This window comes from Delphinapterus leucas, chromosome 21, assembly GCF_059928025.1.
Source record: "Delphinapterus leucas isolate spDelLeu-1000000601 "Yukka" chromosome 21, BTC_Dleu_Yukka2, whole genome shotgun sequence".
NCBI lineage: Eukaryota > Metazoa > Chordata > Mammalia > Artiodactyla > Monodontidae > Delphinapterus > Delphinapterus leucas.
Window position 1 is genome coordinate 33546157 of NC_143149.1, and position 25143 is coordinate 33571299.

Here is a 25143-nt window from a genome sequence, read left to right on the forward strand (position 1 = left end):
CCGAGATGCTTCGCTGTCATCACGTTGTAAACGATCCCTGTGCTCTTCTAGGTGTGCCCTGTGCCTCAGCCGCACGGGCGTCCTGCCCCGAGACTCATGGTCCTCCTGGGGATGCCGTGGAGCTCGGGGTGGTCTGAGTGGCGCTGAACGGTGGCTGTGAATCTGGCTGGGGGGTTGCTTTAGGATGGGTTTTGAGTAAGATCTGCCTAAGATCACAGATTGTCCGCATACTTCTCTGTGGTGCTCCCACAGCAGGGGTGCTCTCAGGTGGCGCCTGGGCTGGCCCCTGGCCACAGAGTCCAGGGAGCTCGGTGCTGCTTCATGAGGCTTACCCAGGGCTTTCCCCGTCAATGTGAGATGGAAGCCTTCCCGGGTCAGGGAGCACCGGCGTTCCAGGTCCTTTCCTCACTGTCGTGCTTGTGTTCTGCTGCAGGACTGACGGTGGCTGACCTTGTGTTCCCGTGGTGAGTTGCAAATCCGCCATCCGCTCTTCGTAGCCCATCTGCAAAGTTTTGTTTTCAGTGGATGCTGGACCTTCCCAACACCAGCCTTGAGTTCCGGGCTGCGGGCCTGTGCTGCCCACAGGTGGTGGCGTGATGAGGTCCTTCCGAAAGCCGGGTTCCTGAATCGTTCTGACACTTGGCCTCGTGCTTATCTAAGACACGTGAGAATAAAAGACTGCTGATTTCAGAGGGAACATTTTGTTAGTGTGGATATGATGTACAAGATCCTGGAATCTCATAGGAAATCATAAATTCTGAATATTCCACTAATCCTGAAAATAAATTTAAATATGTTAGTTCCTAAAAGGTATGCAGTATATCAGTATCAGAGAATACTGATAATTACGTAGCAGTTAAGGATAGTAATAAGTTATACTTTAAAATAATAGTGGAGGACTTCCCTGGTGGTGCAGTGGTTAAGAACCTGCCTGCCAATGCAGGGGGCATGGGTTCAAGCCCTGGTCCAGGAAGATCCCACATGCCGCAGAGCAACTGAGCCCGTGCACCACAACTACTGAGCCTGCGCTCTAGAGCCCACGAGCCACAACTACTGAGCCCACGAGCCACAACTACTGAAGCCTGTGTGCCTAGAGCCCATGCTCCGCAACAAGAGAAGCCACCGCAATGAGAAGCCCGTGCACCGCAACGAAGAGTAGCCCCTGCTCACCACAACTAGAGGAAGCCCGTGTGCAGCAACGAAGACCCAATGCAGCCAAAATAAATAAATAAACAAATTAAATTAATTAATTAATTAATAAAATAAAATAAAATAATAGTGGAGTACCCCGCTCTGCCCAGAGCATTCCCCTGCTGAGGGACTCTGGCCCCTGCACAGCGTGGCTCTTGTGTCTTTGCTGAGATGCTTTGAGCGACTTGCCTCCATCATTTATAGGCAGGACCAGCCACTGGTTTGCGTCTTTGGTCCCCAGTGTTTCACTGCTAACGTGAACTCAGGTTTATCTGAGTGGGGGAGGAGTTCCTCTTGTTTTAATTGACGTATAGTTGATGTACAATATTATATAAGTTACAGGTGTACAATATAGGGATTCACAATTTTTAAAGGGTACACCCCATTTATAGTTATTATAGAATATTGGTATTCCTTATGTTGTACAGTACATCCTTGTAGCTTATTTTATACCTAGTGGTTTGTCTGTCTTTGATGGAAGGCTTGTCCATGGAAGCTGCAGTCAGTCCCGAAGGATCTCCCTCTAAGACAGGACAAGAAGGTGCACAGTCCTTCCAGCCCAACATTTTGATTCTTCTCCACCACTAAACCGGATGTGGTTTCAATCGTCAGTTTCTTTCAAAAATCATGTGTTGCTTCTCTGATGTAGTAGATTACAAAATAGTAATCACGTAGAGACAGAGTTGAAAGTGGCCATCTAGTAATAGCTGTTGTTTTTTTAGGTTTGTGTTTATTATGGGATCTTCGATCTTTCTGTCAATGACTTCCTTTCTGCAGCGGGGATGTTCAAAATTCAGATTGCTGGGGAAAATTGCGTGGAGGAGTTTCCTGTTAATCTGTATAGGAATTGTCATTGTGAACCCCAATTATTGCCTTGGTCCACGTAAGTATTTTTTCCCCTCTGTTAGAATGTATTCAGGTTGAAATAGGGAAACGATGTGTTATAATTTGAAAGAAATGCAGTTTCTCCATCTCATGTACCTGCAAAAAGAACAGTTACTAGAAAAGTATATCTAATGCTTGTGTGACTTTGGGCATTATTATTATTACTATCTTGGAATTTTAGGCCTGGGAGGTGCCACCAAGTCCACTCAAACCCTTCTGTACAAAGGAAGACCCTGGGGCCGGGAGAGTGAGGTGCTATGTCTGTGTGTAGTGAAGGGCAGAGCAGGGACCAGACCAGGCCACTGTTTCTCAGAGCCGCCCTCCTGCCGCTTTGGTTTCACCAGCTTTCACAGTAAGGCTGTTGTTCAAGGGTCCACCTTGCCATCACCTGAATGCCCCTGGGCTGCAGGAAAGGTATGACATCTCTGTCACTGAGTGGCGTGAGAGGGACAGGAAAGCTGAGGGAAGGATGTGAGCCCTGTCCTGGGGACCAGTGTCGGAACTGGAGAAGGCAGCGGCCACCGTCCTCAAGGGGCTTACGGTGTCATTAGCAGAAAGAAGAAGTACTTATCCAGGCAGGTGCCAGGTGAACCCCTCAGGCAAGAAGCACTAAGGCTTCAGGCAACGGGAGGAGGTGGGGTGCTAAGGGAAGGTGTCACAGAAAAGTCCATTCGATGGATCACCCATCAGAGGGCTGCTGTTCCCAGGAGGACACACTGTGGGGGTCCTTACAGGGTTAGCCTCGGGCAGTGATACAGTCACGTAGCCTGCATGGCAGGGACAGTCCACGGGCTGCGCTGGGTCTGCAGGTTCCTGCTGGATGTGAGTTGAGTCCACACTCCTGATGGGAAAGGCCGGGGCAGGGTGGGGCAGGGCTTCAGGGCCGAGGGCGTCCACACTTTATCCCCACACCGAGCTGGACCCTTGCTCTCAGCCCAGCCTCACTGCCGTGTGTGAGCCAGGCCCTTGACCACGTGTGTTTCCATCTCCAAGAGCTTAACTTCCTCAGGTGCAATGGAAGTCTGTCTCCCGCCTCAGGAAACAGTGGTGTCGTCTTGGGGTGAAGTGAGCAGTGCTGGCTGACACCCCCGTACCCTGTGCGTCCCGCAGTGTCCTGGGAGAAGACGCGCATCCCCGGCGTGCTCCAGCGGCTCGGGGGCACCTACTTTGTGGTCGCCGTGTTGGAGCTGCTCTTTGCCAAGCCCGTGCCTGAGATCTGCACCTCGGTGAGAAACCCTGCATTATAAAAGGGGGAGAGGTCCCTGTTTAGGTGGTAGAACTTTCTTTAGTTTTGAGTGCAGTACCAGAGACTACAAGACTCTTTAACTCAGTCAAAAACATTCTTTTTTCTCTTCAATTAGTTATTTTTATTTAGTCTTTATATCAATCTTCTTTTAAATTGTGGTAAAAAACACATAACATGAGATCTACCCTCTTAACACATATTTCAGTTTCCATTAATCAAATGAATGTGATGGCGTTAAATAACATCACCATCTTCTAGTTGGCTGGTCCAGCCTCTTGGGGGACTTACTGCCAGTTTTTCAATTTCCTGGTGGTAAGGATACACAAAAACCTCACAGAACATTTCAGTGTCTACACACATGCTGCAGAGGTTCGACTTGGACAGTGCCAATGTCGGGCCAGGAGATGACAGTTTCGCCCTGGGCCGCTTCCTGTTTCTTCTTTGTAAGAAGTATGTGAGCATCTCACCTCTTTTGAAATTACTTTCTGTCTCATTATAAATTGCTGAGTTGAGTTTACTCAGATGACAACTATTTTTTTTTCCTCCAACGGAAGTAAAACTTCAGGTGGAAATATTTAAATTCTTCCATTTGGGGTCCTACTTCACAGTAAGTTAATAAAGCTGTATTTGTTGTCCAGCTCCTTCCTGTGTGGGTAACTAGCAAATTCATCACCGAATCCCCGGTTCTCTTGGTTTTTCCTGTAATGATCCCTCGGTTTTACGTGCTTGGAGAGCATTTACACTTCACTCCTTCACACCACGCCCCCCCGACCCCTGCTGGCGCACCCGTGCCCTCTGCTGTAGGCTATGGAAGGCATGCAGGGGCTCCATGTGCACATGTGAACCTGACCTTGCTGGCTGTGGGGAACCGGAGGGTCTGCGAGGCTCATCCAGGTCCCACAGTGGAGCCCAGGGCTGGGGGGACACCAGGAGTGGTGGGCTGCACCTCTCCTTCGCTCAACCAGAAGAGCTCCAAAAGCTTAAATTTTATTTTCCTTTTTTAAAATATAGCTATATTTCTTTTAATTTAATTTATTTTTGGCTGTGTTGGGTCTTTGTTGCTGCGCGCAGGCTTTCTCTAGTTGCGGCGAGCGGGGGCTACTCTTTGTTGCTGCACGCGGGCTTCTCATTGCGGTGGCTTCTCTTGTTGCGGAGCACGGGCTCCAGGTGCGTGGGCTTCAGTAGTTGTGGCTCGCGGGCCCAATAGCTGTGGCTCGCGGGCTCTAGAGTGCAGGCTCAGTAGTTGTGGCGCACGGGCTTAGTTGCAGCGCGGCATGTGGGATCTTCCCGGACCAGGGCTTGAACCCGTGTCCCCTGCATTGGCAGGCAGATTCTTAATTACTGCGCCACCAGGGAAGTCCGTTTATTTCTTTTTAAAATAATAGCTTTATTGAGATATAATTCACATACCATAAAGCTTACACATTTGAGGCATAATATTGCGGGATTATTTAGTATATTCACGGAGTCGTGCAGTCGTCACCACTGTCTAATTCTAGAACAATTTCGTTATCCCCCAAAACACCGTGTCCTCACTACCAGCCGCTCTCCAACCCCAGGTCCCCCCAGCCCTAGGCAACCCCTAATCTACTCTCTGTCTATAGATCTGCCTGTTCTGGACATGTCCTAGAAATGGAATTATAGAATATGTGGCTTTTTGTGTCTGGCTTCTTTCATTTAGCAGAATATTTTTTGAGGTTTATCCATGTTATACCATCAGTACTTGATTCCTTTTTACTTCTGAATAACATTCCATTTTATGAATGTACCACATTTTGTGTCCAGTCATCAGGTGATGGATATTTGACTTGTTTCCACTTTCTGGATATTACGCATAGTGATTCTATGTCCATTTGTGTACAAGTTTTTGTACGAACATCTCTCTTCAGATCTCTTGGGTATAGGAGTGGAATTGTCCACTGATTTCTTCTTACCTGGCATTTTACTGTGCTATATCATAAGAGAGATGAAGCATCTAGACCACATGCCACATATGGAATAAACACGCGTCTATTTTGTGTTACTACCATAAAGGCCAAGAGGAGCGTCACAGAGAATTTTCTGAGTACACGTACTGCACTGTGTATTGTTTCCCATTCAACTTGCATTTAGTTCACGTTTTTTACGCCCCGCCCCTGCAGGAGAGAAGCTGCTTTTCTCTGCTGGACATCACATCCAGCTGGCCCCAGTGGCTCTTCATCCTGATGCTGGAAGGTGTTTGGCTGGCCTTGACCTTCTTCTTACCTGTTCCCGGATGCCCTACGTGAGCCAGCCCTGCGGGAATCCCTTTTTTGCCAAGTCCGAGCCCCTGGGTTACAGCTGTCGGATTTCCCACATTGGGACCTCCCTTCCTCTCTCTCCTCTCCCCTTGTGTGGGAGGGGGTTTGGGCACGTGTCCAGAGGCCTGTCTCCATGAGGTTTTCCAGGGTCGGTGGGACGGACGTTGGGCCCCCCACCTTACCCTTCGGGCAGCCGTCGAGTCAGGGGCCCCGCAGTGGACGTGCATGGCGCCCCGGGGTCGTCAGGCTGGTGGGCGTTTGCGGCTCTTTGTGGGCACACACATCACCAGTGTACATCCCCCTGCTCCTAAGTCTGGTGGGTGAAGTGAGTGTTCTCGCTTCCCCAGCGGCTATCTGGGCCCCGGGGGCCTCGGAGATGGGGGCAAGTATCCGAATTGCACGGGAGGCGCTGCCGGCTACATTGACCGCCTGCTCCTGGGAGACCATCACCTTCACCAGCATCCTTCCTCGGCTGTGAGTGAGCTCGGCTCCGACTGGAACCGGACACTGAGGGGAAGGAAGGGAAAGAGCCAGCTCCCAACTGTGTCCGTGAAATAGACTCGGATGGAACAAAGTTTTATTTGAAAAGTTGGCTGACTTTATAGACTTCAGTTTAGTGTTGGTTGTGGGCGGCGTGTAGACATTTCTTTGGCTGCCTGGTGTCAGGTGTGCAGCAAGGTGCTTTCTTGTACATCTCAGGTATGGGGACAGCTTCCTGTGAGGGAGGTCTGTCAGGCAGTGCTTTTGGGATCAGCACGTGTGGGTCTGGAGGAAACAGGACGGGGCAGTGGGGACAGCCACACGCAGGCCCCCGCTGGTCTCCTGGGGGCTGGGGCGGCCCCTCAGGGTTGTTCTCAGTGGGGTGAGGGACCAGGCCCTAGACATCCCTGGTGGGATGTGATGGCCTGGCCAGAGGGCGACTCCTGAGGGGCAGCTGTCTTCAGGGACAAATCCAGAAGCTGCTGAGATCTTTGGGCCATGGATACGTCTAGCAGCCGGGGGAGTGGATGCTTTAGTTGCAAAAGGGGTGGAATGGACAGGCAGAGGCCAGATAGCTGGGCAGTGCCTTCCAGCACCCACTGCAATGACTGGTTCCAAATTTCTGCCGTTTCTACAATAACGATTTCTTTTATAATGAAATAATACAAAGGTATTTTTCTTATCGTTATCTGCCTTAAAAGAAGAAAGGAAGCTGTCAATGTTACAGTAGAGTTGGCCGCAAAGAGTAAACCTGAAAATTAGAAGGTGTCATGTGTGGTGTTTGAAGCTGGTTAGGGACGTGTAGTGTCACAGCCACAGGGCCCAGCACGGTCTCCCATGTGGGGAGAGTGTCACATGCCAGAGTGTCACATGCCACACACTTTCTTGGCCAGGAGTATTCTGCCCGTCATCCCCATAAGTTAGCAGTGAATTTCTGCAGCAAAACCAAAAATATTGAATACTGGGGTGTATCCGAGTTTGCATTTTGTCTGTGAGTTGTTGTGTGCTTTTTGTGATCCTTGGGTGAGTCCCGCCTTCTTGTCCTGCCCTGTCAGGTGCTTTATCACACCGAGGTGGCCTACGACCCAGAAGGCATCCTGGGGACCATCAACTCCATCGTGATGGCATTTTTAGGAGTTCAGGTATTTGTTCATTTCATGAGAATGCGTGTTCCTGACAGTTCGTGGTCATTGATTCATTACTAATCCAAAAACCATTTGATTAAAATAAGTAACTGGAAGCACATCTTCTGTGTTTCAGACCTAATAAATTCTGTTTATATTTGACAGGTTGTCAAAACCAGAGGTTGCTAAAATTTAGCACTTTCAAATAATTAGGTATAATTCCTATATTCTCCAAAGAAGTTATTCATATGGCTCATCTCGGCAGTGGGTGCACAGCAGCCCCTGGCTGAGAGGGGTCCCTGCTGGGCTGGCAGTCTTCGGAAGGTCACCTGTCACCTTATGTGTACAGTTGACACAGTTTCAGGTTATGCCTATTTTATGCCAAAGTCAGTACAGGTTGTTCTTGGCTTCTCTCACATGTTTTGTTAGGATTCTGAGCAGTCTAGATTTTCCTTGCTGAAGTTCTCCTTATTGGTGTTTGAAACTATTATTAGAAGGGAGATGATGGGGAGGGGAAAGACCGGGTCCAGCCTCCTGGTGGGGGGGGGCCTCTGCAACGGTAAAAATGCTCCACGTGAGCTGTCCATGTGGCCGCTGAGTCCTCAGACGTGGCTGGTCTGACGGAGGAACTGGTTTTTAATTTTACGTCATTTAAATTTAAACTGAAATTGTCACAGGTGGCCAGTGGCTCCCACGTGGGACAGTGCAGGTCTACAGCATATACATTTTGGTGATGAAATAATTTCCTATTTAGAGATACTGCCTTTGTCTCTGCAGCACTTCAGAGTTTACATTGGGTGCTTTTATTCATAAGTGTATTTAACCCCCCATATGCTCTCCAGGTAAATCTGCGCCTGCAGGACAGCCGAGGGCGGGTGCTGAGGACTGCAGCCCGGCGCCGGGGCCTGGACTTGACCCCGCTTACTAGCCGGGCCATCCCGGGAGTGTTACTGCACCCCCTGTGATTCAGTGGCACCTGAATAAGCAGGCGCACCTAAATCAGTTAATTCACATAAGGTTCTAAGACCGGGACATTCATAAATTTTAGCTATTTTAAGTTATTATTAACACTTTCTCTGATGTTTTCAGAAATTAATTCCTAATTTGCAGGGGGGCGGGGCTATGCAAAGTCCAGATTTTTCTGTTTTTAAAGTGTTTCCCTGCCTCTGGGTCCACACTGTTCTGTCCCTCTTCTGTACCCCTGCCAGACTGGGCCATCTTGTAGGCCAGCCTGAGCTGGTTCCTTGTCACTTTGGGGGGGAAAAGTGACTTTCCTTGGCTCCCATCACCTGTGGGAGAAAGCTCGTGCCTACCTGCTCCCACCTTCCCACCTCTGCCCACCCCTAGCCTTTCTGAATTACCTGCAGCACCTCGGGGAGGCTGTGTGTTTTCACCTGTGTGACATACTCCTGTGCATGCTGTTCCTTCCTGCCCAGACACTGTTCCTGCTTTGCGCTCATATCCTCAGCCTGGCGGTACCTCCTCTGTGCATCCCCTTCCCTCCCTCCCTCCCTCCCGCCCCAGTGGTCCCTGTGCCTCTAGGCCTCCACTAGCCAAGGGCAGGGGTACCGTTCATCCCCTTGTAACCCCGGTACCTGCAGGTGAGTCCGCCTGTCGAGCGGTTAGGACAGTGGATGAGTATGAAATAAGAACACATCGTAGGTGATTCTCTTGGTCATACTGTGTGTTTTCTTCCCCAGGCAGGGAAAATACTCCTGTATTACAAGGATCAGACTAAAGGCATCCTGATCAGGTTCGCTGCCTGGGGTTGTTTCCTTGTGAGTAGCGGATGGTCCTCACTGAAATTCCTTCTCTTCACACATACACATTTCAAAGACATAAAATGTTTAGTGGCCGACCGTGGGATAGACAGCAGCTGTCACTTCGCATCGGTAACATTCTTCACTTGAATATCAGAGAGGAAAAGTCTCGACACCTAAGTTCTCAGGTTGATTTTCTTAGGAAAATGTCTTTATAAATAAGTCAATGAAGATATGAGGAAATGGAGCGGAGGTGTGGGTTCTGGTGGGGACCTTTGCCAGAAGGACCAGGCCAATGATAACAGGTTCACTGGGGGCAAAAGATAAGCTTAGCTGTTCTTTCACCCCTGACCTGGCAGCCCTGTTTCCTCCACGGATTCACTCCAGTTGATCAGGTCGTTTACCTTCAACTCAAGAGTAATGCTGAAAAGAGGTTTTTTGGAGAACATTTTTAGTTACACATGTTAAAAATGTTTTTCCAGTTAAAAGAATAAAACGGAGGGCACAGTTTTCAGCCTTCCCTAAGCAATTAAGTCACTCCTTTTCTTCAGTTTTGAACCACAGTTGTTTCTTGAGATGATGTAAAAAACTTTAACATCTTTCTCCCCGCTTCTAGGGGTTTATTTCTGTTGCTTTGACAAAGGCTTCCGAAAATGAAGGCTTTATTCCAGTAAACAAAAACCTGTGGTAGGTACAGAAAGCCTGTCGTTTTCACATCCGGTCGGGCTGGCGTTGGATGTGCTCTCGGGAGCCCTGAGATGCCCGCTGTCCCCCAGGTCCATCTCCTATGTCACCACGCTGAGCTCCTTCGCCTTCTTCATCCTGCTGGTCCTGTACCCCGTTGTGGATGTGAAGGGGCTGTGGACGGGAACCCCGTTCTTCTACCCTGGTGAGTCCCCCCACCAACCGGCCCCAGGCCTCGTGGAGGAGGGGACCCAGCGGATGGGCCAGAGGCCGCGGGTGCCGGGTGTGTCCAAGGTGCCAACCGAGGGGGTCCGAGGGGGTCCATGCAGGGCGTTGCTGGGCCTGTCCCCGAGCAGCGCCACCTCGTTTTACCATTTAGGTTGTGGGATCATAAATGCACCCCTCTGGCCGCTTCAGGCACGTCATCCAGTCCCTCGAGCTTCACAAACAGGGCCGTGCTTTCTCATGTAAACCCCCTGCCCTACAGGCGGTGCCTAAGAGACACCACGCAGAGATGCACGGGTTCTGCCCGAGACGAGAGACAGCAGATGACTTCAGTGACTCGTTTCAGCCCCGAGTCCAGTAACAGTTACGCTCATTGGTCCTCAAGTTTTCTGTGTAGAGAATATAAATGAATAATTCTGGCTTTCCTTTCAAATTTGGTATTCCAGAATTACACTTACCAAAGGAATGTTTTCTAATAATTTTTGGATAAGGTTCACACTCAAATCTCTAAGATTCGCATCACTTATTTTTGGTGTAGCCAATAACAAGTGGACACTTTTTCTTTTTTCACTGAACTAAAGGCAAATTTCGAGAGTTAAGTCGATAACCAGCTGTGTTTCCCCAGGAATGAACTCGATCTTGGTGTACGTGGGCCACGAGGTCTTCGCCAGCTACTTCCCCTTCCAGTGGAGGCTGGGGGACAACCAGTCACACAGGGAGCATCTCGTTCAGAACATAGTCGCCACTGCACTCTGGGTGCTCATCGCTTACATTCTCTATAAGAAGAAGGTGTTTTGGAAAATCTGAGGCCCAAGCTGAGATGTGTTGCTAGCAGACGACAGGGCCTGGGGCATCATTAAAAGGAGCCATTCGTTATAAAACTGCATATTTCCAGGTTATTGGGGGAGATGCGGACGTGCTCAGGCTGGTTGATTATCGGACGTGGCTCATCTGACTCTATACGTGAGACTCAGACATCTGAAACGTAATTGTCTTTCTCCATCTTCTGTAGAAATGGATGCCTTTGCAACTTCATTCTAAGGATTTCTCCTCTAATTTTTCACAGGGGAGTTAACCAGGCCATTTTGCTTCTGTGACCACCTAAGGTCTGACCTTACTGATCTTTCCTGCAGACTGTCTTTCTGTGCTGGTCCACGCCGACCAAGATACCACCGTTTCTGTTGTGTCTGACTGTGAAGCTCATTGGGTATAGTGTGTGGTAACATAGTCTAACATATTTCAGTTACGTACAGTTTAGTATTTCAAGAAATTCCAAGTAATCTCCTTTCAGATCTGTAAGTAACTGGTGGGTCCAAAAAAATGCCTTTCTATCAGAAGCCATTTTCTCCTTTTCCTCATTTGAAAAACAAGTGAAACAGTAGATGTGTTATTCCCAGACACCCTTGCATATACCTATCTCTCTACCCACCCACCTCCTGCCTGCCTGTCTGTCTTTCTGTCTGTGTGTCTGGGTGGTAGCTGGTCCCCCAGGCCATCCTCTGACTCTAGGAAGAGAGAGAAGCTCATGGTCTCGGCCGGGCTTCTGCTGTGGCGTCCTTGCCGGGTCAGATGCGAGGCAGGTCCCCTCACAACGAGGGACACGGTGCTGCCCGCTCAGCTCCCCTCCAGCTCTGAGACCCAGTGGGGTGGGAGACATCAGTGGCATTTCTGAAATCCTTAGAAAAATAATTTTGTTACAGAAAACTCTTCAAAATAAATGAGAAGTTTAAAAAACTCTCATCAGAGTAACTCTTCAGAATGACCCTCCACAGTGGAGGCAGCTTTCCTGCTTGGAATCACCAAACTGCAGAATTGTTTCTCAGGAGTGAAGGAGGAGAACACAGGGGACCAGCACCCCCGTTTTGCAGCATCCTACTTAGGGATTTCCTGTGAGAATTCCACGTTGAAGGAAGATGTGGCAATAGGTTGTACTTTGGAGCATCCTTGCATGGTGAGACGGGGTCACTTCGACCTGTCCCCTGATGTCAGCTATCACCCTGCATGGATAGTGAGTTTCCAGCTACCCCATCTCTACCCGAACTCTCATCCCAACTTGTACCTGTCCACCTGGGTGTCCACCAGCATTCAGGCTTCCCCCCCTCCACCCTCTCTTCTCAAACACAAGCCTTTCCGGCTTGGATTGTCCCAGCTCTGCGGACAGGTGACCCTCTGTCTCTCGGATAAAACTGTCTTTCACCCGCTTTACCTCCTCTGTCCCCCTTTCCCATGTTTAGTCATTGCCAAGTCGTCTCAGTTCTCACGGTCACTGCCTGTTAACTCTTGCCCAGATGCCAAGAGGAATCATTTTTCAACCGGCCTCCTTCCCTCAGTCCCTCCTTCTGTAAAGCCACTGTCCACTGCCCCAGATTACACTTCATAGACAGAGCTGACTCACATCACCTCCTTATAAGCACTTACCCTGAAGTTGGAACAGCTTTGCTGGCAGGTAGAGCCGTCCTCCGCTGAGCCCAGCACACCTTCTCGGCTGTGTCCAGCCCCCTGGACCCAGCCTGCTACTTGCAGCACCATCAGCTGCCTCCTGCCCCTGAGTTTGATTAGTCCCCTTAATTTTCTCCCATCGACCCTTGACCTATCACATTCGCCCCCTGCTTCTAAGGCACCTTCTCTAATCTCTTAGTCTTGTCCCTAAGTAATATTTTCTTGCTCTGAGTTCTCGTAATATCTGATTGGGCTCAATCTTGTGGCACTTGTTGCTCTCTGCCTTGTATGACAGTGATTTGGGTACATGACCAGTTTCCCACGCTGGCCTGTGAGCTTGTGGAGGATAAGGCACATTCTTCATGCACGCCACAGTGGCCCGTGCAGAGCCAGGTGCTAAATAAACGTGTGAAAGCAAAATGGGGTGGTGGGTTTGCTTTTCATAGGTAAAATTTCACGTGTATCTGGAGCTAATGTGTGTGTGTGCGCGCGTGCGTGTGTGTGTGCGCACGCGTGCGCGTGGGGAGAGCTATCATCTTTGAGGAAACCCCTCTCTTGCGGTGCACATTTGTGGGTGGTCATGGCTATGTCATCCCGAGTCTCAGCAGGTAAGGCTGAGCTGGGCCTCTCCAGAAGCAGTTTTCAAGTCGGGGTGTCCATCGGTTAGGATGTCTTGAGCCGGATGGAGCAGGAACTCCCCATCCAGCTGGGTTATAAGCAGAGCATCGCACGTAAGTGGTCCCACGGCGGGTAGGCTCCCGCTCAGGTCACTTCACGGCCGAGATGCCCACCCCACTGCCATCACGACAGACACACACACTCGGCCAGCGCCACACGGGAGGGAGCGGGCATCCCCTCTGTGCCTCATAACGTTATTGGCCAGAAAACGCTTCCCAAACTGTGCAAGACCAGCCGTGACGAGGGAGCTTGGGCTGGCCTGGCCCGGGGCTGAGCGGGGACAGCTGGCACCTCCCTGGGGAGGGCAGGGAGTGTGCAGGGTGAGTGGTGGAGTGGGACATGGCAGTGGGGACAACTGTGTGCAGCGGTGGCTGCAGAAAACCCATGTCACAGTGCATCCTGTGGGGAAGTTGGGTGGAGTCCTTGTGTAACAAAGCAGAAAGTACTGTCCTGGAGTGGGGATGTAATAATTTGACATTGTTTATTCATTTTTTGCACTTATATTCCTAATTCCGCTTTATAATTAGGTGAATAAACTGCTGCTCTTACACTTGACCTCACTTCATTCTGGTCCATAAAGGGCCTCGTTCATAAATGCACAATAATCTGGTTTGTATCAGATGGTATCAGCTTAAATGAAAGTCAACATACTATTTTTTATTTTTCCTTTAATGTAGTCCTGTTTTCCAAATAAATGGGGGCGACAAAAGGACTTCGAGAAATTTTCTCAACAAATCAAGCTGCCTTTCAGAAAGAGATTTCCATCAATCGTAAAAAACTAGGGGTAGATCTTTAAAAATCCTAAGCAGTACGCTGTAGCAGCCATGGCCCTGTGAACAATGCAGCTTCTGAGGTTTTAAACACACCTTTTGTTTAAACTTTGAAATTAGGCGGGAAGACGCATCGCCAGTGGTTGTCTTCAGCTGCATAGCTGTGTAATCTGTTTTCACTGGTGTAGCAAGCCACCATTTTTCTCCCGGTAATCAGTTTTTGTTGGGCATTAGTTCCAAAACATTGTTTTTCTTCAGGCTACATGTGTTTCCGATTTCAAAGTTGATAGAAATGCTAGATGTTTGCGTCATGTCATAAGATGCTCCAGACCCTGTAACCCCCTTATCTAATTATGTATGTTGCAAACACTGCGCCAGATAAAAGATGCCAGCATCCCGCTAGCTTTCCTTTGCAGAATGCATCCCAGACACAGCTGTAAGGACAGCTGGCCTCACTCCCCGCAGGGCCGAGCCCACGGCTTCCCGCGGTGTCCATTACCATCTCGAGTCTGGTGGGATTCTGTCCTGACTGCTGGATTTTCTCGACAGAGGTCAGTTCTTTTTCTATTTTCCCACCTTTCATGGCTGTTCGTTCTTGCATTTTATCTTATTAGAGGTCACACCCTTCCACTTCCATAAATAAAGTTTTTCTTCTATTTGATTAAACTCTGTATGTCATTTGGCTTGTAAAGTGGTACCTCCGTCCAAATCCTGCCTGTTACAGCTCTGCCCAGGAGACAGCTCACATCAGTTTAACAAATCACAGGCAAAGCCAACCCTTGTCAAAGATGAACAAAGCCAGAGGCTGCTAAAGCGGTGAGGCCAATGGAAAGAGGGTCCAGCGTGATCGGAACTAGTTTCCTGAAACAAAAGGCTGGAGTTTGAAAGGCTGACTGGCTTTGGAAAGGCACTGGGAGCTGGGACGGGATTGGTCCACGTGACTGGGCCACCTGGGTTTGTTCACTGGCGCTTTTATGGAGGAGAAACAAACTTCTATCCTTATGGCAGGAGGCGGTGGTGCCACATGAAGCAAGGTACCCACGGAATTAGTCCCCATCCTCCCCGGATGTTTACATTTCAGAGAGAGCTCCTGGAGGAAACAGTTCTGGGTGGCAGTCTCACATCTCAGAGAACAGAGGGCGGGTTGAGCACTGCAAGCTTTCTAAAGGAGCAGAGAAAATTCTGGCGGTGGCAGCTTTCTCAGGCAGACGTTTTAAGGGCGCTGGGGTCATCCCGGGACACTCCTTCAGCTGCTGGAAGGCGGTTGCCCTTTGGTTGAGTCTCTCAGTGCAGGGCTTGGACGGACCCTCCTGTGCCAGTGGTGTGAGCCCTTCCTCATCTGCACACTTGGTCTGAGTTTCCATTCTATCCTGTGGCCCTTTTCCTGCAACTCTGCACAGCAACGCACCACCGAATTAAAAAAAAAAAAAAAAAAAAAAGATGATTGGTTCCCTTTTATCTGGTCCCTACACATGTGGGTGTGAGACAGTCTTGTTTTGATGTGTGCTGCCCCCCAGACGCCGATCTGAGGAAGGGGTTATGAAACCAAAAGGTGCCAGAGTGTTTACTTTGAACGTTGCTACGGGCAACGCACGCCATGTTTGTAAAAACAACAAGATGGTTTAATATTTGTAATCCACTCATATCACAGTGATAAGCACTTTAAAATGAGCTAGTTGAAATATTTTCTGAAACCGGATGTCTATTCCTTAAACCACTATATTGATCTAATTTTATTTTTAAAAATTTTATTGAAGTATAGTTGATTTACAATGTCATGTTAGTTTCAGGTGTACAGCACAGTGATCCAGTTATATAATTCTTTTTCAGATTCTTTTCCCTTAGGTTATTACAAAATATTCAGTATAGTTCCCTGTGCTATACAGTAGGTCCTTGTTGACTGTTTAACATATAGGATGTATATATGTTAATCCCAAACTCCTAATTTATCCCTCCCCCTTCCTTTCCCCTTTGGTAGCCATAAGTGTTTTTTCTGTCTATTTCTGTTTTGTAGATAAATTCATTTGTATCTTTTATTTTTTAGACTCCACATATAAGTGATATCATATGATATTTCTCTTTGTCTGACTTATTTCACTTAGTATGATCATCTCTAGGTCCTGTTGCTGAAAATGGCATTATTTCATTCTTTTTTATGGCTGGTACATTTTATATATGTACCACATCTTCTTTACCCATTCCTCTCTCGATGCATACTTAGGTTGCTTCTAGGTCTTGACTGTTGTGAATAGTGCTGCTATGAAATTTGGGGTGCATGTAACTTTTCGAATTATGGTTTTCTCCGGATATATGCCCAGTAATGGGATTGCTGGATCATATGGTTGTTCTATTTTTAGTTTTGTAAGGAACCTCCATACTGTTCTCCACAGTAGCTGCACCAATTTACATTCCCACCAACAGTGCAAGAGGGTTCCCTTTTCTTCACACCCTTTCCAGCATTTATTATTTGTAGACTTTTCGATGATGGCCATTCTGACTGGTGTGAGGTGATACCTCCATGTAGTTTTGATTTGCATTCTCTAATAATTAGTAATATTGAGCGTTTTTTCATGTGCCTTTTGGCCATCGGTATGTCTTCTTCAGAGAAATGTCTATTTCGGTTTTCTATGCATTTTTTGGACTGGGTCATTTGGTTTTTTGATATTGAGTTGTTTGAGCTGTCTGTACCTTTTGGACATTAATCCCTTGTCAGTTGTATTGTTTGCAAATATTTTCTCCCATTTTTTGGGTTGTCTTCATCTTGTCTGTGGTTTCCTTTGCTGTGCAAAAGCTTTTAAGTTTAATTAGGTCTCATTCATTAATTTTTGTTTTTATTTCCATTACTCTAGGAGATGGATCCAAAAAGATACTGCTGTGATTTATGTCAAATAGTGTTCTGCCTACATGTTCCTCTAGCAGTTTTATACTATCCAGTCTTACATTTAGGTCTTTAATCCATTTGAGTTTATTTTTGTATATGATGTTACAGAATGTTCTAATTTCTTTCTTTTACATGTAGCTGTCCAGTTTTCCCAGCACCACTTATTGAAGAGACTGTCTTTTCTCCATTGCATGTTCTTGCCTCCTTTGTCGTGATTAATTGACCATAGGTGCATGGACTTATTTCTCGGCTTCCTATCCTGTTCCACTGAACTATGTGTCTGTTTTTGTGCCAGTACCATACTGTTTTCATGACTGTAGCTTTGTAGTAGTGTGAAGTCAGGGAGCCTGATTCCTCCAGCTATATTTTTCTTTCTCATGATTGCTTTGGCTTATTCATGGTCTTTTTTGTTTCCATACAAATTAATTTTTGTTGTTGTTCTAGTTCTGTGAAAAATGCCATTGGTAATATGGTAGGGGTTGCATTGAATCTGTAGATTGCCTTGGGCAGTGTGGTCATTTTAACAATATTAATTCTTTCAATCCAAGAACATGGTATATCTAACCATCTGTTTTTTCATCTTCAGGTTCTTTTATCAGCATCTTATAGTTTTCAACGTACAGGTCTTCTGCCTCCTTAGGCAGATTTATTCCTAGGTATTTTATTCTTTTTGATGTGATGGTAAATGGGATTCTTTCCTTAATTTCTCTTTCTGATCTTTCACTGTTAGTGTATAGAAATGCAGTGGATTTTGGTGTATTAATTTTGTATCCTGCAACTTTACTGAATTCATTATGAGCTCTAGTAGTTTTCTGTTGGCATCTTTAGGATTTTCTATGTATAGTATCATGTCATCTGCAAACAGTGACAGTTTTACTTCTTCCTTTCCAATTTGAATTCCTTTAATTTGTTTTTCTTCTCTGATGGCTGTGGCTAGGACTTCCAAAATTATGTTGGATAAAAGTGGTAAGGAATTCCCTGGCAGTCCAGTGGTTAGGACTTGGCACTTTCACTGCTGTGGCCCTGGGTTCAGTCCCTGGTCAGGAAACTAAGATCTTGCAAGTGGTGTGGCATGGCCAAAAAAAAAAAAAAAAAATTATGGGAAGAACACAGCAAGGAGGCAGCTGTCTGCAAGCTAGGAAGGGTGCTCTCACTAGAGACCAATCAGCCGGCATCTTGATCTTGGACTTCCCAGCCTTCAGAACTCAGTGAACAGAGAAGGTGGGCTGTGTCGTGCCTACAGACCTGGATCAAGACCTGGATCGAGGAAGACCTTCTGCTCTGTGAGGAAGAAGCCCAGAGTCCCGGTGGGTGGAGCCAGGATGCCCCCAAGGCCTTGAGGACACAGAGCAGCTCCCCGAGCATAGAGCCAAGACTGAGAAGCGTGGGCAGTCCCTCCCATCAGGAAACTTGCACAAGCCTCTTAGATAGCCTCATCCACCCACTTCAGAGAGACCCACTTCAGACCTAGGGACACATTCAGACTGAAAGTGAGGGGATGGAAAAAGATATTCCATGCAAATGGAAATCAAAAGAAAGCTGGAGTAGCAATACTCATATCAGATAAAATAGACTTTAAAATAAAGACTGTTACAAGAGACAAGGAAGGACACTACATAATGATCAAGGGATCAAACCAAGAAGATGATAGAACAATTATAAATACATAAGTACCCAACATAGGAGCACCTCAATACATAAGGCAACTGCTAACAGCTATAAAAGAGGAAATCGACAGTAACATAATAATAGTGGGGGACTTTAACACCTCACTTACACCAGTGGACAGATCATCTAAACAGAAAATTAATAAGGAAACACAAGCTTTAAATGACACAATAGACCAGATTTAATTGATATTTATAGGACATTCCATCCCAAGACAGCAGATTACACTTTCTTCTCAAGTACACATGGAACATTCTCCAGGATAGATCACATCTTGGGTCACAAATCAAGCCTCAGTAAACTTAAGAAAATTGAAATCATATCAGGCATCTTTTCTGACCACAACACTGTAAGATTAGAAATCAATTACAGGGAAAAAAACGTAAAAAGCACAAACACATGGAGGGTAAACAATACATTACTAAATATCGAGATCAGTGAAGAAATCAAAGAGGAAATCAAAAAATACCTAGAGACAAATGATAATGAAAACACGAGGATCCAAAACCTATGGGATGCAGCAAAAGCAGTTCTAAGAGGGAAGTTTATAGCTATACAAGCCTACCTCAAGAAACAAGAAAAATCTCAAATAAAGAATCTAACCTTACACCTAAAGGAACTAGAGAAAGAAGAACAAACAAAAGCCAAAGTTATCAGAAGGAAAGAAATCATAAAGATCAGAGCAGAAATAAATAGAAACAAAGAAAAGAATAGCAGAGATCAATAAAACTAAAAGCTGCTTCTTTGAGAAGATAAACAAAATTGATAAACCATTTGCCAGACTCATCAAGAAAAAGAGGGAGAGGACACAAATCAATAAAATTAGAAATGAAAAAGGAGAAGTTACAACAGACAACGCAGATATACAAAGCATCCTAAGAGACTACTACAAGCAACCCTATGCCAATAAAATGGACAACCTGGAAGAAATGGACAGATTCTTAGAAAGGTATAACCTTCCAAGACTGAACCAGGAAGAAATAGAAAATATGAACAGATGGATCACAAGTAATGAAATTGAAACTGTGATTTAAAATCTTCCAACAAACAAACGTCCAGGACCAGATGGCTTCACAGGTGAATTCTATCAAACATTTAGAAAAGAGCTAACACCCATCCTTTTCAAACTCTTCCAAAAAATTGCAGAGGAAGGAACACTCCGAAACTCATTCTATGAGGCCACCATCGCCCTGATACCAAAACCAAAGATACTACAAAAAAGAAAATTACAGACCAATATCACTGATGAATATAGATGCAAAAATCCTCAACAAAATACTAGCAAACAGAATCCAACAACACATTAAAAGGATCATATACCATCAAGTGGCATTTATCCCAGGGATGCAAGGATTCTTCAATATACGCAAATCAATCAATGTGATACACCATATTAACAAACTGAAGAAGAAAAACCATATGATCATCTCAATAGATGCAGAAAAAGCTTTTGACAAAATTCAACACCGATTTATGATAAAATCTCTTCAGAAAGTGGGCATAGAGGGAAACTACCTCAACATAATAAAGGCCATATATGACAAACCCACAGCAAACATCATTCTCAATGGTGAAAAACTGAAAGCATTTCCTCTAAGATCAGGAACAAAACAAGAGTCTTGCCACTCTTACTCAACATAGTTTTGGAAGTCCTAGCCACTACAATCAGAGAAGAGAAAGAAATAAAAGGAATCCACATTGGAAAAGAAGAAGTAAAACTGTCAGTGTTTGTAGATGACATAATACTATACATAGAGAATCCTAAAGATGCCACCAGAAAACTACTAGAGATAATAAATGAATTTGGTCAAGTTGCAGGATACAAAATTAATGCATAGAAATCTCTTGCATTCCTATACACTAATGATGAAAAATCTGAAAGAGAAATTAAGGAAACACTCCCATTTACCATTGCAACAAAAAGAATAAAATACCTAGGAATAAACCTACCTAAGGAGACAAAAGACCTGTATGCAGAAAATTATAAGACACTGTTGAAAGAAATTAAAGATGATACCAACAGATGGAGAGATATACCATTATCTTGGATTGGAAGAATCAATATTGTGAAAATGACTGTACTACCCAAAGCAATCTATAGGTTCAATGCAATCTCTATCAAATTACCAATGGCATTTTTTACAGAACTAGAACAAAAAAATCTTAAAATCTGTATGGAGGCACAAATGACCCCGAATAGTCAAAGCAGTCTTGAGGGAACAAAACCAGAGCTGGAAGAATCAGACTTCCTGACTTCAGACTATACTACAAAGCTACAGTAATCAAGATAATATGGTACTGGCACAAAAACAGAAATATAGATCAATGGAAGAGGATAGAAAGCCCAGAGATAAACCCACGCACCTATGGTCAACTAATCTATGACAAAGGAGGCAAGGATATACAGTGGAGAAAAGACAGCCTCTTCAATAAGTGGTGCTGGGAAAACTGGACAGCTACATGTAAAAGAATGAAATTAGAACACTCCCTAACACCATACACAAAAATAAACTCAAAATGGATTAGAGACCTAAATGTAAGACCAGACACTATAAAACTCTTCGAGGAAAACATAGGAAGAACACTCTATGACATAAATCACAGCAAGATCTTTTTTGATCCACCTCCTACAGTAATGGAAATGAAAACAAAAATAAACAAATGGGACCTAAATGAAACTTAAAACCCTTTGCAGAGCAAAGGAAACTACAAACAAGATGAAAAGACAACTCTCAGAATGGGAAAAAATATTTGCAAATGAATCAATGGACAAAGGATTAATCTCCAAAATGTATAAACAGCTCATGCAGCTCAATACTAAAAAAACAAACAACCCCATCCAAAAGCGGGCAGAAGACCTAAATAGACATTTCTCCAAAGACGACATACATATGGCCAAGAAGCACATGAAAAGCTGCTCAACATCACTAATTATTAGAGAAATGCAAATCAAAACTACAATGAGGTATCACCTCACACCAGTTAGAATGGGCATCATCAGAAAATCTACAAACAACAAATGCTGAGAGGGTATGGAGAAAAGGGAACCCTCCTGCACTGTTGGTGGGGATGTAAATTGATTCAGCCACTATGGAGAACAGTATGGAGGTTCCTTAAAAAACTAAAAGTAGAATTACCATATGACCCAGCAATCCCATTACTGGGCATATACCCAGAGAAAACCATAATTCAAAAAGACACATGCACCCCAATGTTCATTCCAGCACTATTTACAATAGCCATGTCATGGAAGCAACCTAAATGCCCATCAACAGACAAATGGATAAAGAAGATATGGTACATATATACAATGGAATAGTACTCAGCCATAAAAAGGAATGAAATTGGGTCATTTTTAGAGATGTGGATGGATCTAGAGACTGTCATAGAGTGAAGTAAGTCAGAAAGAGAAAAACAAATATTGTATATTAACGCATATATGTGGGACCTAGAAACATGGTACAGATGAACTGGTTTCCAGGGCAGAAATTGAGACACAGATGTAGAGAACAAACGTATGGACACCAAGGAGGGGGGAAAGTGGCGGGGGGGTGGGTGTGGTGATGTGATGAATTGGGAGATTGGGATTGACATGTATACACCGATGTGTATAAAATGGATGACTAATAAGAACCTGCTGTATAAAAAAATATACAAAATAAAATTCAAAAAAAATAAAGTGGTGAGAGTGACCATCCTTGTCTTGTTCCTGATCTTAGAGGAAATGCTTTCAGTTTTTCCTCATTGAGAATGACGTTAGCTGTGGGTTTGTCATATATGGCCTTTATTATGTTGAGGTATGTTCCCTCTGTGCCTTCCTTCTGGAGAGTTTTAATCATAAATGAATGTTGAATTTTGTCAAAAGCTTTTTCTGCATCTATTGAGATGCTCATATGGTTTTTTTTCTTCAATTTGTTAAGTGGTGTATCATACTGATTGATTTGCATATATTGAAAAAACCCTTGATCCTTGGCTTATATCCCACTTGATCATGGTTTATGATCCTTTTAGTATATTCTTGGATTTGGTTTGCTAGTATTGTGTTGAGGATTTTTGCATCTATGTTCATCAGTTATATTGGCCTGTAATTTTCTTTTTTGATGGTATCTTTGTCTGGTTTGGTATCAGGGTGATGGTGGCCTCATAGAATGAGTTCAGAAGTGTTCTTTCATCTGCAATTTTTGGGAATACTTTCAGAAGTATGGGTGTTAACTCTTCTCTAAATTTTTAATAGAACTTGCCTGTGAAGCCATCTGGTCCTGGACTTTTGTTTGTTGGGAGTTTTTAAATCACAGATTCAATTTCAGTACTTGTAATTGGTCTGTTCATATATTCTGTTTCTTCCTGGTTCAGTCTCGGGAGATTGTACCTTTCTACGAATTTGTCCATTTCTTCTAGGTTGTCCTTTTGATTGGCATATAGTTGGTCGTAGAAGTCTCTTACTATCCTTTGTATTTCTGTGGTATTAGTTGCAACTTCTCCTTTTTCATTTCTAATTTTATTGATTTGGGCCCTCTCCCTTTCTTTCTTGATGAGCCTGGCTAGAGATTTATCAATTTTGTTTATCTTCTCAAAGAACTAGCTTTTAGTTTCATTGATCTTTTCTATTGTTTTCTTCATCTCTATTTTATTAACTTCTGCTCTGATCTTTATGATTTCTTTCCTTCTACTAACTTTGGGTTTTGTTTGTTCCCCTTTAGTTGCTTAGGTGTAAACTTAGGTTGTTTATTGGAGATTTTTGTTTCCTGAGGTAAGATTGTATTGCTATAAACTTCCATCTTAGAACTGCTTTTGCTGTGTCCCACAGGTTTTGGATCATCATGTTTTCATTTTATCTCTCGGTAGTTTTTAATTTCCTCTTTGATTTCTTCAGTGGTCCATTGGTTGTTTAGTAGCGTATTGTTTAGCCTCCATGTGTTTGTGTTTTTTGCAGTTTTTTTTTTCTTCTGGTAGTTGATTTCTAATCTTAGAGTGTTGTGATCGGAAAAGAAGCTTGATATGATTTTTTTCTTCAATTTATCAAAAATTGCTTTCTGGACCAGCATATGATCTATCCTGGCGAATGTTCCATGTGCACTTGAAAAGAATGTGTATTCTGCTGCTTTCACATAAAATGCTCTAAAAATGTCAATTAAGTCCATCTGATCTAATGTGTCATTTAATGCCTGTGTTTCCTTATTGATTTTCTGTCTGGATAATCTGTCCATTGATGTAACTGGGGTGTTAAAGTCCCGCACTATTATTGTGTTAGTGTAGCATTTGCCTTATATATTGAGATGCTCCTGTTTTGGGTGCATATATATTTACAATTGTTATATCTTCTTCTTGGATGATCCCTTGATCATTATGTAGTGTCCTTGTCTCTTGTAACCATCTTTAAAGTCTATTTTATCTGATATAAGTATTGGTACTCCTGCTTTCTTTTGATTTCCATTTGCATGGAATAACTTTTTCTATCCCCTCACTTTCAGTCTGTGTATGTCTCTAGATCTGAAGTGGGTCTCTTGTAGACAGCATATTCATCTCTTGTTTTTATATCGATTCAGCCAGTCTATGTCTTTTGGTTGGAGCATTTAATCCATTTACATTTAAGGTAATTATTGATATATATGTTCCTATTGCCATTTTCTTAATTGTTTTTGGTTGTTTTGTAGGTCTTTTTTCTTCCCTCCCTCTTTTGTTCTCTTCTTTTGTGGTTTGATGACCATCTTTAGTGTTGTGTTTGAGTTGCTTTTTCTTTTTTGTTTGTGTATCTATTGTAGTTTTTTGGTTTGCATTTCCCATGAGGTTTTGATACAGCAGTCTATATATATACAAGATTGTTTTAAGTTGCTTGTCTCTTAATTTCAAATGCAATTCCCATTTCCTGCATTTGTACTCTCCTCTTCTCACGGTGGCTGGTTTTGATATCATATTAGTGTGTGGATGACTTCCTACCTTTACTGTATGTTTTGCTGAGCATTCCCATTTCATAATTTTCTTGTTATGACCTTTTCTTTCCTGCTTAAAGAAATTCCTTTAGCATCTGTTGTAAAGCTGCTTCATGGTGCTGAATTCTTTTAGCTTTTGCTTGTATGTAAAGCTTTTGATTTCTCTGTCGAATCTGAATGACAGCCTTGCTGGGTAGAGTGTTCTTGGTTGTAGGTTTTTCCATTTCATCACTTTAAATATAGTGTGCTACTCCCTTCTGGCCTGCAGTTTCTGCTGAAAAATCAGCTTATAGTCTTATGCGATTCCCCTTTATGTTATCTGTTGTTTTTCCCTTGTTGCTTTTAATATTAATATTTTCTCTTTGTCTTTAATTTTTGTCAATTTGATTACTATGTGTCTTGGCATGTTCCTCCTGGGGTTAATCTTGTATGAGACACTCTGTGCTTCCTGGCCTTGGGTGACTGTTTCCTTTTCCATGTTAGGGAATTTTCAGCTGTTATCTTTTAAAATATTTTTCATGCCCTTTCCCTCTCTTTTCTCCTTCCAATATAATGCGAATGTTGGTGCATTTGATGTTGTCCCAGAGGTCTCTTAAACTGTCCTTTTTTCTTTTCATTCTTTTCTCTTTATTTTGTTTTGCACCAGTGATTTCCACTATTCTGTTTTCCAGCTTACTGATCCGTTCTTCTGCCTCATTTATCCTATTGATTCCTTCGAGTGTATTTTTCATTTCAGTTATTGTTTTCTTCAACTCTGTTTGCCTGTTCTTTATATCTTTTCTTTGTTAAAGACTTCTTGTAACTTCTCACTCTCTGCATCCATTCTCTTCCTGTGTTCTTGGATCATCTTTAGGACCATTACCCTGAACGCTTTCTCAGCTAGATTGCCTGTCTCTACGTTAC

At 44.3% G+C, this 25143-nt stretch overlaps 1 protein-coding gene across 2 annotated transcripts in view; it reads left to right on the plus strand.

Annotated features, from left to right (window-relative positions):
• Positions 1-14427, plus strand: part of HGSNAT (heparan-alpha-glucosaminide N-acetyltransferase) — a 48563-nt gene extending 34136 nt beyond the window's left edge. The window contains exons 9-18 of one of the 2 annotated variants that reach the window (XM_022571367.3): positions 434-464; positions 1914-2074; positions 3187-3302; positions 5464-5585; positions 5949-6075; positions 7137-7223; positions 8906-8983; positions 9582-9652; positions 9742-9854; positions 10500-14427. In XM_022571367.3, the coding sequence (XP_022427075.2) occupies positions 434-464; positions 1914-2074; positions 3187-3302; positions 5464-5585; positions 5949-6075; positions 7137-7223; positions 8906-8983; positions 9582-9652; positions 9742-9854; positions 10500-10681 (1088 nt within the window). In that variant the 3' untranslated portion in view covers positions 10682-14427. The other variant, XM_089903807.1, reaches the window with a different exon arrangement.
• The last annotated feature ends 10716 nt before the right edge of the window (positions 14428-25143 follow it).